The sequence below is a fragment of the Oenanthe melanoleuca genome, chromosome 4A (assembly GCF_029582105.1).
Source record: "Oenanthe melanoleuca isolate GR-GAL-2019-014 chromosome 4A, OMel1.0, whole genome shotgun sequence".
NCBI lineage: Eukaryota > Metazoa > Chordata > Aves > Passeriformes > Muscicapidae > Oenanthe > Oenanthe melanoleuca.
The window spans coordinates 12,064,561-12,079,633 of NC_079338.1; the positions used below are offsets into that span (position 1 = coordinate 12,064,561).

The 15,073-nt window shown below is 37.7% G+C and overlaps 1 protein-coding gene across 5 annotated transcripts in view; it reads left to right on the top strand.

The window, feature by feature from the left end:
* Positions 1 to 15,073, top strand: part of KLHL13 (kelch like family member 13) — a 79,508-nt gene that overhangs the window by 58,709 nt on the left and 5,726 nt on the right. For all 5 annotated transcript variants that reach the window (XM_056491433.1, XM_056491434.1, XM_056491436.1 and 2 more), the window contains 2 exons: positions 5,721 to 6,516; positions 13,467 to 13,580. In XM_056491433.1, coding sequence (XP_056347408.1) covers positions 5,721 to 6,516; positions 13,467 to 13,580 — 910 coding nt within the window. The remainder of the gene's footprint in view (positions 1 to 5,720; positions 6,517 to 13,466; positions 13,581 to 15,073) is intronic.

A 15,073-nucleotide genomic window follows, 5' to 3' on the forward strand; every position in this document is an offset into this window, starting at 1 on the left:
GACTCAAACACAGTAAAAAGCAGTACCCAGGTAGGATCCCTCAGTGCCTTTCCTTGGCCTCCTGTCCTGCCAGCAATGAGGAGCACCTGCTCTGTGGGGCTGTAGAACAGCAGTGGTGCAAGAGCTGTGCTGTCAAAGCAGCTCTGCCTGGAGAGACACCCTGCAGTTATATCCAATGTTTCCTGGAGGTTTTTTTTTCATGTTGATGTCAAAAGCTAATATACCTCACTAGAACTCTTTAACAGGGAGACTTGTGTTCCACATGAATGGCAAAATTATTTGGAATTCAGGTTTTGGATTCTGTAATGAGAAATAAAGGAGCAGTATTCCTGTTGCTCTGCAGAGTACAGGCTTAGAAATGTGACCTCCCTAACTGAAAGTATGTACCAGGATTTATGCAAAGCAGAGGACTCCAATATATGATATATTAGAATACTTAGGCTTGATTTTTAATTTACTTTTAATTTGGAAATATTTTCTAGCTGACCAGTTGTCTGTTAATGTTGTGATAAATGTTTAATTATAATTTAATTATTAATTTAAGCTTAATACTTTTCAATCCTACCCCACCTATTTTATGTTGCTCAGTGTTTTATTCACTCTCCAAAATGATGGCTCTCCAGGTTTGACATTACTATAAATGCCAGCTTGGAAAAAGGTCTTGGTGGTGTTTTGAATCAGGTATTTGAAAAGGGCTCTCTCTGATGGGAGCTGAGCCCTGGGGATACTGTGTTGCCCTTTCCCCTTTCTGGGTAGGGCAGCTGCTTGTTTATTTTTTGTTAAGGAAAGAACTTTTTTCATATTAAATAGTGTTATTGTTTAAAATGCTCATTCTCTGAAAGTATGTTCACTTGTGATGTTGACTCAGTCACTGCTTTTGTTCAAATAAGAAATATCTTGTTTGATACTGCATTTTCAAAGAATGAGGAAGACTTTATTAATTCTCTTAATTTTATTGGGGGTTTTTTTGGGGCAATACTTTCATTTAGACCAATGTTTAAGAGGACAATCTCATTCATGTTATAGCTGTAAAGGAAGTACAAAATTGAGGTTGTTCTGTTATCTTAGTTATGTTCTTAGTGTCCTTATATAAAGAATTTTTGAATGACCTTACTTCTAAATTTGTTGAAACAAGAGTTGGTGAGCAAATGAGCTTCTTTTTCAAGGAGCATTTCTGTAATTTAAATGAATATTTTGAGCAAGTATTGAGCTTATTTCTACTGAGGTTAGCTGGCTTGAGAGCTGAGGTAACCCTTCCCAGACAAATACTTAATTGTCTTGAATTGTCTGGGGAGTCCATTATTAAAGAGATTATGGAAGTCAGTTTATGTAAGGCATAATGTAATTGTGTACTTCATAAGAGGGTATTGGAAATATTTATGAAGAAAAACCGGAGCTTAAGGTAACAGCTTAATTTGTGTAACAAAAATAATGAGACCTTCAAAGAATAGTATCAGTTGTAGCTGACTTTAAAGTGTTTTATTATTTCCTCTGCATTTACAGCCCTCCTGTCAAGTAGCCCATTACCTTGATTATCTTTGCTCTGCAACCAAACAGGCTCTCAGAAAAACAGTGGAATACTTCCTAAGATGTTTTCAGTCTTACTGTCACTATTGCTTTTAAATAATTATAGCTGTACAATAGACTAGGGCTACTCTCATGTTCACGTCTAACTGAACTGTAATGTAATTAAGATTCATAAAAATGCCATGGAAATGTTTTCAGAGTAGTGAGTTGTAGACACAATACTGATTTTGCAAAAGAAGCAGCAGTGTACAAAATGGAGAAAGATGAGAAATTTACCCAAGTGAATTACGGCTTTTAGGAAAATCACAGGGTATTGGGGAAAGTGTTGTCACACTGTAATTAAAGAAAACATTCTCAAACATTGAAAATTAGTGTTGTAGATATACCTGGAAAAATAATATATTCCTTCTATAATTTGGTGCTTTATGCTTTTGTGACTACTAGGAAACAGTCAAATATTGAGGGCTTAATACTTGGAAGTTCTGTCATGTCAAATGAACTTGGTTATCTGAGGATGGAGCAGGTTAATCTGTTTTGTGGGAACATGGGATTTAACCCTTGGACCAGCTCTGACAGCTGTCAAAGGATTCTGGCTTTATGCTGTAGGGGTACAATGGATTCTGTTTTCTGTGCTGTTTTTTCTGGGCTTCTGTCAATGGAAGCCCACAGGAAAATTGAGGTTTTCAGGAGTGTGTTTGCTCTTTTAAACTTTGACCCTTTGAAGCTCTGCATTAAGTGCTTCAGTGTCTAAGACTCATTGAAACAAGACAAAGTTAGATACCTGATTTGAGGCCTTGGGGCTTAGTTTTCTTGTGCATGTTACTTTTCCTGAGCTGTTCTCAGGCTCTCATACTTGTAATCATTTCACTGTGTCCAGGTTTGTTGTATTTTATAATCAGTGCAGTTTTTATAAGAGTTGCTTCAAAATTTCAAAGAATTAAGTGAACTGCTTTCTCAAGAAAGTACTTTGGCTTTTGCTTTGGGTTTTTCAGGCTGGCATAACACGGTGCTGTGCTTGACCTTTCTTTTTTGAAAAGCTTTTTAGTGTTTTCTGCAACTTCTGCTTTGTAATGAGCAATTACAATGAGTAATGTGAGTGAGCAGCTCTGCTCAGTAGTCAAAATAGGATTTATTTAAATGAAATTCCTTGTGGAGCTGCTTAGCTGTTTGAACGTTTATGGCTTTTAGCTCTTTCCTTGTGAGTATTTCTATTAGTTTTTGGATACACTGTACAGTCTTATATTTTCACCTGACATTTCCATTCCTCCTGTTCACTTCAGTGGGATTTCCAGAGCAGCAGTTCCTTCTCTTCATTGAAGAGCTCCTGATTGACTGATCCACACAGAACCATATCATAAGTCAAACTTGTAAAAAAAAAATAACTAAACCCCAATGTTTGGGTAACTGAAATAAATATTTATTTAAATAACATTATTGTACTGAACTCTGTCCAGTTTTGAATATTCAAGTAGATGTAGCTATAGCATTTCTTTTTGTTGAAGGATTATTTTTTGGCTCAGGATTTGAGAATCTCTGGAATATATATTTTTATGACTTTTAAGTCTTCGCAATATAATTTAGCTTGGTACATTGATTATTATCTTAGAGCACAGAAAAGAAGGTAATAGTAATTTTGCAAGAAAAGTAACCTCTGTAACCAATATTAAATATCACCCTGATTTGAGGTGAGTGGTGGAATTTTAGTGAGTCAAACAGTGCACTATTTCATAAGCATAATGAAAAGCACTTGCAAGCATATATGAAAAAAACAACCCTGAGTGCAGTACAGTCCCAGTGGATTAATAAAGGCAGTATAAAGTAAATTTTCCGAGAATCAGGGGTTGACTGGAAACCGCTGATGTCATGTTCATCAGTCATTAACAGTGTTAATGTGTCAATAAATTTCTCAAATTTAGAAGTCCAGGAATATGCTCAGTTGCATAGATTTACAGTATAACATAATTATGGTAATACATAACTCAATACACTCTGAGCACTTGATAAGCAGCAGCCAGTCAGCAATAGCTCCAAATACTTCATTGCATCCTGAACATGTGCCAGTGGTACAGTACCTGCACAGCTTTTGCTTTGATCTTTTAAGTTCAAGCATGCCTTTCCTGTATGCAGTATCATCTGCCTGCCTACTTTGATGTGAAGGAAGTGCTGCATCTCTCTAGTTTGGTGCCAATGTATTGCAAAGTGATTTTTCAATATGGTAACTATATAGCAAGATTTAAGATTTGTGGCATACTGCACGACAGCTCTTTGTTAAGGTGATTTTTCCATTGCTTTATTTTGGAATACAACTTGAAAGAGATTTTAGAAGTAAGAATGTTCTGTTGCATTTACTTGATTTATGGTATGCTGTTATTTCCATTATGCAATTAATTTATGTAAATTAAAATACCTAAAAGGAAATGTAGAGAAATTAGAATCATAGAATGGCCTGGGTCAGAAGGGACCTTAAAGATCATCCAGTTCCAATCCCCCTGCTGTGGACAGGGAGCTTCCACTAGACCAGGATGCCCAGAACCCCATCCAGCCTGGCCTTGAACACTTCAGCAATGGAGCAGCCACAGCTTCTCTGGGCAACCTGTTTGATGCTGATCCTCAAAACCAAGTCACAGAATATTTTATAGGCTGTTGCTATTTGGTGTGATTATATTTTGATTGAAACAATATTGTCTGTCTTGTACTATAAAAAATTATTTCCATGTATATAAAGCACAAATGGAACTCCTGACAGTCTGCTGCACTTTTATTTTATAGCTAGGACCTGATTACAGGATTAGTAGGCATTTCAGGATGTGTGAATGAAGACTTTGGATGGCTGTAGATCTTAACTCTAGGGCAAGATAGATCAGTGTCTACTGAATTAAGAACATCTCCTATTCCTGTACTCATTAGGCACTTGAATTGTCTGGTATTAAAGGACAATGATCAGATTGAATTATACAGTATTAAAATCTCCTAATCTCTGTCATGATCAGAAGGTCATTTGTAGATTTTTGAATTCTTAGGCTCCAGTTGGGTCATAGTCCTCAATCTTTAAAAAATAGCCATGAGATTCATAAGCTTAAATTCGTCTGGCATTACAAATGTAATGAGAATCACAAAGTTTTGGAAATGGTTGACACTGAGTAAGACTGACATGCACAGAGACTAGAACATGTGTAAATGAAGCGTGCATTGGAATAAGGTTTGAATGCAAAAAAGCTGCAATTCTCTGCAGGAAGCATTTGAGTGACTTGCTGGGCACATGTACCAGAGAGCTTTCTGAAATGAACTGACTGGGTTCACTGAAAACCCACCAGAAGTTGTGCCCCATACCTCATATGTTCCTTCCTCCCTGTGCCTTGGGTCAAAATGACTTTAGAAATTCAGAAGCCAAAGGTATAAAAAGGTAGATGCAGCTACAGTGTAAAACAGATGATTATCAAGATACAGTACTCGAATACTGAGTTAAATTAGGGTGTGATCCATACTGCTAAAAGCATTTAATGAGCTGAGTATTTTTAGGGGAAATCCTCCTAGGCTCATTCTTTTAAGAAAATGATATGTAAACTAAAATCACTACCTTTGTCTTATTTTTGACATGTATTTAATTTTGAACAGAGTCTGTAGGAACATTGCCTTGATTTATTAAAGATACATTTTTGTTTGTTTTGAAGGAATGTATTCATGAAATTGAACACTGTAAATATAAGTTGTCTGAAATATGTGACATGCAGGGGTTAACTATGCCATTCTCTTTAATTTTAAGTGAATACAATTTTACAAATGTCAGAAAACATCTAATGGGGAGACTTTTGTTCTCTGTAACCTAGGGCTGATCACCTCTCCCTTAGCTTTATTTTCTACATGTCTTTCTTACAAAGATGTTTTCAGAGCTTTTCAAAGATGAAGTGCTATATAACTGCTATGCCTCATCATTGTATAAGGTATTTGACATAATATATGCCATCTGCTTGTTACTTGTCTCATTTCTTTCTTCAAAATAAGGAATAAATTGGGTCTCCGCTTGCAGTCATGAATATATATACTTCATTGAATATTTACTCACATGTAAATCTCCTTGAGCGCTGCAAAATGCTGAAATATTGCTGATTCTACAGTATTCATTACATTTTACATTATCATTTAGGCACCAAATTAAGAAAGTGTTTTGATTCCTTCTTCTGTTTACTTAATAGGTTTCGTTGGAAAACTGTGTTGAGGTTGGGCGAATTGCCAACACATACAATCTCACAGAAGTGGATAAATATGTTAATAATTTCATCCTGAAGAACTTCCCTGCATTATTAAGTACTGGTGAATTTGTGAAACTCCCCTTTGAACGTCTTGCCTTCGTGCTTTCAAGTAATAGCCTTAAGCACTGCACTGAACTTGAACTCTTCAAGGCAGCGTGTCGCTGGCTGCGCTACGAGGAGCCTCGCATGGAGTTCGCTGCAAAGCTCATGAAAAACATCAGGTTCCCCCTGATGACACCCCAGGATCTTATCAACTACGTTCAGACAGTGGACTTCATGAGAACTGACAACACCTGCGTCAACTTGCTGCTGGAAGCCAGCAATTACCAAATGATGCCGTACATGCAGCCGGTGATGCAGTCGGAGCGGACGGCCATCCGCTCGGACAGCACGCACCTGGTGACGCTGGGGGGAGTGCTCAGGCAGCAGCTGGTGGTCAGCAAGGAGCTGCGCATGTACGACGAGAAGGCCCACGAGTGGAGGTCCTTGGCTCCCATGGACGCGCCCCGCTACCAGCACGGCATCGCCGTCATCGGCAACTTCCTCTACGTGGTGGGCGGCCAGAGCAACTACGACACCAAGGGAAAGACGGCGGTCGACACGGTCTTCAGGTTTGATCCTCGCTACAACAAGTGGATGCAAGTGGCATCTCTAAACGAGAAACGGACCTTCTTCCACCTAAGTGCCCTCAAAGGACATTTGTACGCAGTCGGAGGTCGGAACGCAGCGGGTGAGCTAGGTGAGTCCTGCTGCAGCCAGCCCCTGCCTTTCGCTGGCCTGGAAATGCCCTGCTGCCAGGAAATGGGTGGAGAGAAACAAGTTCAAGTCATTGGAGTGCTGCTGATTTCTGGAAATACTGCAAATGCAGACAGAAATTTGTCTGGATACTATTAGAAGTTAATTTTAGAAGGCATCCCACAGAAGCAAATTCATAATACGTATGTCTTGTGTATTGATGCATGTGTCTTGGCCTTTACCCTGAAACATACATATGTTTCATATATGTCTGCCTGTGTAAGTATGGGGGAATATAAATGCAGTTTTAAAAAGAAAAACTTAATCATTACTTCAGCTGAGAAACAAAATCCATTCCTAAGGAATACATGGCTCTAGCTGAAATTCACTGCTGAATGAACATTACATTGTAAAAGACACAAATTTTCTGGAATAGTATTTGAAATGACAAGGGGTTTTTTGATGTGTGGTTGGGGTTTTTTTTGTTTTTGTTTTTTTTAATTTAGTCTAATGAGTGTGGTTTTTTTCACGCACAGATTAGTGAGATTCTGATATTCTTTATAATTATTAAAAATATTATATTTCACCTATGATCCTGTGAGTACACAGGTAACTTATTTGTAGGAAAGACTGAATGATTCGGTCCTGGTGCCTCATCTTTTCCCCCCTTGCAAATGACATTTAATTTAGCTTGACCAAAAAAAAAGTCCCAACCCAAATAGAAAAAAAAAACCAAACCACAAACATAAAACCCCAAACCACACAAAAAAACCCCAAACAACCCAAACAAAAACACGGAAGAATAACCTGTCATATCAGTTTCCAGGAGATAACAAAAGTCTGCAGAGGATGACCCATACTCATCCATTGCATTGTGCAAAGCCATGGTGGTTAGCATTTAGTCAAGTCTGGAGTAGGAGACTCGACTGTAAATTTGCCTGTTTTAAAATTGAAATGTCACAGATTGTGCTTTTACATTTAGCATAATATTGTATCTAAACCAGATATAACATCTCATTATTTAGTTTGCTGCTTTTAGCCCAATACTCAGCTGTCCCTTGTCCCTTTGTGGCTTTTACCTCTTTCTACTAAGATTTGCTTTTCAGAAACGCACAGATATCTGTAAGTGCAGTGAGAAACGTTTTAATTGAAACACAATACAAAGCTTGATTTCCACTGCAGGATCTGTGTCTTCTTAAAATTCCTGCATCTCTGTTATTCACATACACAGGTTTAATTCATCGTCATGTTGCAAATTTTCATAGGAGACATACAGTACACTGCTTCCACCATACAAAAATGGCCAGGCTTTGCTAAAAATTTATAATCCATTCCAATGTTTGATGAAATGGGACCTTTAAAATGCCTCCTGCTCCAAAAAGATGCAAAACTGCTTAGCAATAACTTGTCTTCCTTAGACAGCCATTTTCTGATGCAGATCCTGAGGTTTTACTGTGTATCACTTTATTTATCTAAATATACATCCTAAACAATCTCAGTAACGTCTAAAAGACTTAATGTGCAAACTTACATGTATTGATCTTTGAATATCAGAAAACCTGATATTTAGCTTCAGTGAGCTATTTTCTAACAGTATGAATTGATAGCAGATAATCAGATTGCTGACCTTGTGCACTGTACAATCTGAACAGAGTAGGATTATAAAAATGTCAGTGAAAAAGTTGCAAGTCTGACAAAATCAATATGAAATAATATTGTCACTAAGCCAGTGCAACCTGGAGGCTTTGAGCACAGCGTTACATTAAATTAGATCAAGCAGTATCGTTCTGCTGACCTCAACTCTTCTGCTTTCTTTAATTAAAATACAAAATGTATCACCTATCTAAAATTCCTTTGTAAAGATATCATTAAAATCCTGTAGCAATTTCCACAGACCTGAAAAATGCCACTGGATCAGTCTGTGGGAATAGCACTTTAAATGCTAAATATTGTAGCTGTCTGATGCTTTGATTTGGGGCTTCAGGTTCTTTCCTTGTTAATTGTGAGGTGAGTCACTTTCCATTTTCATATTTCTTTCATAAGCCTTGACAACTGGAAGATGCAATCCAGCTTAAACTTGCCATTCTGTTCAGAAGAGAAAAACTCTCAGTCTTTTCATAGAAGAGAAGGTCAAATGTGTGTTGGACAGATATTAAAGAAGTTGCCCTTGGGTTCAAACTAATTTCAGTTTGTTGTTAGAGAGGGAAAAATCCCGAAACCTGACTTGAGCTTTCTGGAATGTTGGCTCTTATGGAAAAGGGCCAAAGGATTAAAGTTACTAAAATGATTTTTTTTTTCCACTGACATTCACAAGAATAAAAATTATACTTTTTGAGGCTTTCCATCAAACCTTCTCAGAACAGTTTTCAGATGTTTAATCCTCTGAGAACTTTGTAAATGCCACTTTCTGCATCTGTAATACTTGCTTTAGTGTAATAATGAGCTGCTGTTTTACCAGTGCCTGCCACCGAGAAAAGTTTGGTTCACTGGACAGGGTGAGTGGATTTCCATGTGCGTGGTACATGTGTTGGAATGTGGTAAATGTATCCTTTAAATATCCTGAATTATGATATTATAATTTAGATTTTTCAACCCTGTGCAGCTTAGGGCTGTGCAGAATTAAGCACCACTCCTGAAAGGATTGTAGATAATTCTGGTTAGTTCCTTTTAAATGTCAAGGCAGGCACCTGCCAGAGGTATTCCCAGAAGGCAGGAGAACAGCACTTGAGCATGAGGAGGAAAAGTAGGTGTGCAAAAAACCAGGACTTTTTGGGAAAAGAGACAAAGGGAAAACCAGGTGTGGCTCACAAAGGCACTTGTGAAGCACAGCACATCAGCAGGTTCCAGCTGAGCACTGGAGACTGTTCTCTCTTCTGACAAGTAGATTTCTGTAGCTCATTGTAAGAGTTCAGTTGTGGTACTTGACGATGGCAGAAGCTGTGTGTAAGTAGTAGAAAACTTGTGAATTTAGGTATTTTTCCAGATACTTCAGGCTCTGCTGTTGATAGGCTTGAGTAGAGTTTGGGGTTTTTATATATAGGCTTTTCCTAAGCACTTTAGGGGATGTTGGGTTGTGACTAAACCACAGATTCATTCATCACACTGCAATACAGACAGAAAGAGAAATCTGCCAGGCCAGTTACCTGTTCTTTTAACCCTCTGCCCATCAAGTTGGAAGGTATTTTTTTTCCAGATCCCCTCTACGATGTTGAACCCTCCTTTTCTTATGCAGAAACTTCCCCTGTGAGTGTCTGTACATATACATGTACGTAATTATATAAAGATATAGCTAATATATTTTAAATGTTGATGATTGATGTGCAGCAGTACCCACTTGGGCTGTTTACTGTCAGATGAGTATCATGAATATCAGACCAGAGTGTGAACTAGAGGACCTCTTGTGCAAAGGCTTCTTTTGGAGTGGCTCCTTGCTATGCTAGGACAAAATTAGTCAGGACTATTTAACCAAGTCAGCTTGCAGTTATACAGGAACAAGCTGTATTATAGAAATAATGTAAAAAAATTAAAAGGCTGGATCACAGAGTCGCTAAATGCTGCTGTAACAGACCTCAAGACACTTTAGAAGCTACTGACGGAGAACTGTTAAATATCAGCATACTCCTCAAATAGCATCACAGATGGCACTATAAAATGAGTGCAGGCTGAACATCCCTTGGGACTGCCAAAACTTTGTGTCTTTTTGAGATTGCTTAATTCCATTAAGATGAGGCCTGTCTTCCCTAGATTATGGTAATGAACACATCAAAAGTTCTGCTGTTAAACATAAATAAAGCCTGGTGTGAATCATTCATGGTGTCAGAAGAATGAATCCATCACTCTCACTTAAGTGCATTAAAGCAGCAGTTTTAGAGTGTTTTGTGAACTCTGCTCTGTCTGGAGATTTTCTAGAGATGTCTGTCTTAAATTATGGGCTGGAATTTTTAATCTTTTTTTTTTTATTTCTAGTTTAGAGGAATATCTTGCTAAAAGAGAGAAGTTGAATGACCTTGCAAGGTAGCAGGGAAACAAGTATAGAGATCAATCTACCAGAAGATTGGTAGAGTAGGGTTTTTCAGCTGGAAAGTGATTAGCTGGGTTTTAGAGCACAGTGGATGTGAGATTTGAGTTGGAATAGTTTGTCTGCAATAGTGTCAGACAGTATTTTAGCTGTACTAGGAATGTTTGAGACAGTTTTGAAGCCACATCAGAAAGTGATGAGTCTTGGGCTCAGCATCATCCTTTCTCAGATAAATGTCTTTACAACATGGTGATAGTGATGGTGGTAATGGGTACTGATTCTGCACCTTTGTCTTCTCTTGCTAAAGGGAGATTTTGGCTATGGCTTCTCTCTTAAATGCAATTTGTAGTGCAGGGTGAGATAAAACTGTCCAGCGTTGAATGTCACATCCATTTGGGTGCTGCTGGCTCTCCTCGTCCTTTACACATCCTCTGCTCTTCCTGTCCTTGGAGTGGGTTGGAAATACAAGTTCCTCCCCTTGGTGCAGAGTGGAAGCACTTTGGGAATGGGATACAGGTTTTGTGGAAGCAGCAGAGTGATGGTTTTGGTGCAGAGAAGCAGACAAAGGGGTGTGGATGGGACTGATCTAGGGTGGAACTGGGACAGCTATAATTACTTCACATCAAATCTGTTTCTTTCTGCACATCTTTGCTTCTGATTGCTAAAGAGAGCAAAGTGGAAAAGAGCTTTCCTTTAAAAAAAAAGAATATTGGAATGGATGAATATATTTACAAGAGCAAGCATAGGTTTATTGATGTCAAGGTGGCACTGAACAGAACACAACTCACAGATTTAATTGTAGGTATCATTTGTGGAATCAGTTCTTTGTGCCTATACCTTTCTTTGGGCAAGAGAGTGTCTCCAGCATTCATTGGATTTAAGGCTAAGTCCTTGATGGGATACAGAAGGCCTGAAGCATATCAAATGGAAAAGAATGCAATTTTTTTTTAAGAGGAGATTTCTATCTTCATTAAGACAACCCAAACAACCCAGGCAGATGTCTTGGAGTAGACTTGGGAACTTGTCCATATATTGGGCAGATTTTTAAATCAAAAATTTGGTGCATCACCAGTACTGTAGGCATAGATGACTTTCAATTAGTTAGTATTGGTTTGTTATTTTTACACACCCCTGAGATAGCAAAACTGGGAGTCCTTGTGCGAGGCACTTTCACAGAACCAGATGCATTTCAAGATTTCATTACTATTTTGAAACAGTTTCAAGAATATAAATTTAATAATTTTATACATGCAGGTCAACATATATAATTTGTTTAGAAAAAACCAGACATTTAGTGTGTTTTGCCTTATATCATGAACTTAATGTTCTGGACTGTCACTTTTCTGCATGTCATAAATTTGAAGTTCGGCTCCTGGGTGGGGAAAAGCTGAAGCAAATCCAGCATGCTGTTGCAATTTAATAATTCTTGTGTGCAAAATAGACTTATTTTTCACTTCTAGCCTTAGATGATGCTGAACTGACTGTCAAACATTATTTCTGACACTGTAACTGGAAGCTTTTGTTTTCAGTGCATGTACTTGAGCCACTAATTGCATGGAATTATGTATTATCATCCCCTTTTGCAACAATAAGGAGGTTATGCAGCAACTGAAAGAGAATTCAGAAGGTCACTCTAATGTGCTCTATACTAATTTTTTCATGACTAGGAATTTTTTTTTTTTGTAGTCTGAGATCATAGCTATACTCTTCCAAAATGATCCAGAGGGTCTTTTTAAAACAGCTTTTGAGTTAGGGCGAGGTGCCTTATATTCACTATGTAAGTGTTACTGTCTGATGTTCTTTACTGGCCTGGTCTAGACTTCTGTAATTAGCTTAAACTAACACTAACTAGATTCTGCCTTTATAATGACAAGTTTCTCACATTCTAAGGGTATTTTCTGTCTTGGTTGATGTGTAATCCTGCACTGTTAAGTCATCATTACTGATTCCATAGAGCTGACTAAGATTTTCTACCCTTGATTTAACAAAAACCTTGTTCTAGAGCAAGTAAAATGCTAGTTTTCAAGACAGACTTGATTTTTCTATGTATAGTTCATAAACATCCAACAGAAATGAAGCAGTCTTTAATTATTTAAAATGATATTTAATTTGTCTTAAAGATAATTTAATTATTGACAATTGTGCATCATAAAGTCACTGTATTTTGAGTTTTTGAGGCTCTTGTGTCCCTCTGATCATACTGTAGTATGCAGGCTGCCAATACCTACAGTTTGCTCCATTATTGAATCTGCCTTCTCTTTGTATTCCCTGTGCTTGTTGCTTGCCCTTTTCCTGCAGCCTCCATCTCCCATCTTACATCAGAGAGAGGTTTCCTTCTCAGGGATCCATTCTGTGCTGTGTTTCTTCTTAACTTGGCACTGTCTTCTGTGATTTCTGATCTGATAAAACCCTTGATCACTTCAACATTCCATCTTACAGAGAGAACTGCACAAATGGAGTTGTACATCAACACAGGCACTGCTTATCTCTTTTCCAGATTCAGGGATGTTTCTTTTTTTAAATTATTTTTAAGGAAGGCTTTTGTACATTGATGTAGTGACTTGCATATGCTGTATGTGCTGTATGTTGCTGTGCAAACCCTTAATGAAACACTACACTACTAATAGAAAATTAGTCAGCAAGGGACAGAGTGTTCTCTTGGCAAGTTTGCTGATGGTACAAACCAACTGGACACAACCTGTTCTTTGTGACCCTGCTTTAGCAGAGGAGTTGGACTAGATGATTTCCAGAGGCCATTTCCAGCCCCATCTCTTCTGTGTTTCTGTGATAGTACTCAATAATTCCCTTGAGACTCCTTCAGCTGAGCAGTGTTACTTGTTGGCACTTCTCTGTGAATGTTTGTGCCTCTGCACTGAGCTCAGCACCAAGCTGCCATGCTGATTTCAACTCTTTTATGTCTCCTTTGTCTCCAACAGCCACTGTGGAATGTTACAACCCCAGAATGAATGAGTGGAGCTACGTGGCAAAAATGAATGAACCCCACTATGGTCATGCTGGAACTGTGTATGGGGGGTTAATGTACATTTCAGGTAAATCACACCTGTGATATCATCTCTGTGAAACAATTACTTACCTTTTTCTGTTCCAGCAGCAGACAGTACAAATTACTCTGTGGTTGCAGTAGGATTGCCATGGTATCTGTAGTGATTCAGTTTCATAAGAAGCCAGTCAGACAGCACGTACACTGCAGGCTCTGACAAAATTATTGTAGATAATTTTATGCTTAGTACTTGAATAGCTCTGAATTTCAGAGCAGTTACTCACTTTACCATTCAGAATAAAGTTTTCTGTAGCCACATATATAAATTTATATAGCAATATAATTAAATGCAATATTGTTATAATATATAATTATAACTGTGTATAACAGTATTAAATATTTATAACATATATTATGATATAATATAGCAATGTAATTAAACACACCCTTGCTTCAGACTTTGGAACACATTGGAAATTTTATTGCTTTGAAGAACAACATTTGCCTTCATTGAGGTAATGGAAAGGGCTAAGTTTTCATGTTAATCATAGTATATAAATGATATCTGTACTTTCACCGTTTTTTTATTTGAAATATACTTGGTCCTGTATGTCATTGAGGTTGTAGTTTAATTACATTTTTTTTCCAAATGGATTGAAAATCTGCTATTAGCTCAATTTTTAAAGAAGATTCAATCTGTCTGTCAGTGATTGTTGCAGAGATTACAGGCCTGTATTCTCCTACTGAAATTTTAAAGGATGTCCTCTTAAGAACTAAGCTGAGATTGAGGGCAGGAGGTGGGACAAGGTTGCTTAGCTGACAAGAACTGGTGGGAGACATGCTGAAGCAGCTTGATTTATGGGCCTTGTGCCAGTAGATTAGGAGGAATTTGCTTTAGAATTTACTGTGCAGGTGCAGGTACTTATTTTTCTGTGAGCAAGTCCATTGGGCTCCTAATTGCTGTGCTATTGTCAGTTGTGTTTTGCCCATTTTGCTTGTTTTACTGCACGTGGCATATGCATGTGCTGCCTGCTCTGGTTGTTTTCATGTAGATCCCACAGATTTTTCTTTTACTTTTGTCCTGAAACCTCACCAAATGTTTTTGCAGGGAGCTATGGAAAAGGTAAAATATAGAGGGAACCATAGCTAACTATTAACTGAAGAATATTTGAAATGTGTGTGTCTTCTCTCTATTCACTTAAAGTTGATGAAAAAGGTTTTTTGATGAAAATTCTACTGTGTGATACTTAAAACACATAGCATCAAAATTTGAAAGGGATTCTTGATGGTAAGAAAAAATACTAGCAAACTGAATGAATATAAGCAAATAAATAATTTTGCAAAAAAGAAGCAAAGATAACAGGTTTTGTTCTTTTAATCTACCAGTATCAATTGTGTAAAGAGGTGCAGTGTGAGACATGGCTTCTGTCTATACTCCCATTTAAAGGAACAAATGGCATTTGAAATAGAGTACTTCTGTGATAGTAATCTAAGATGGAATTCTTTCAGTAAAATGTATTTTTTTATTTAATGCTTGTTAGG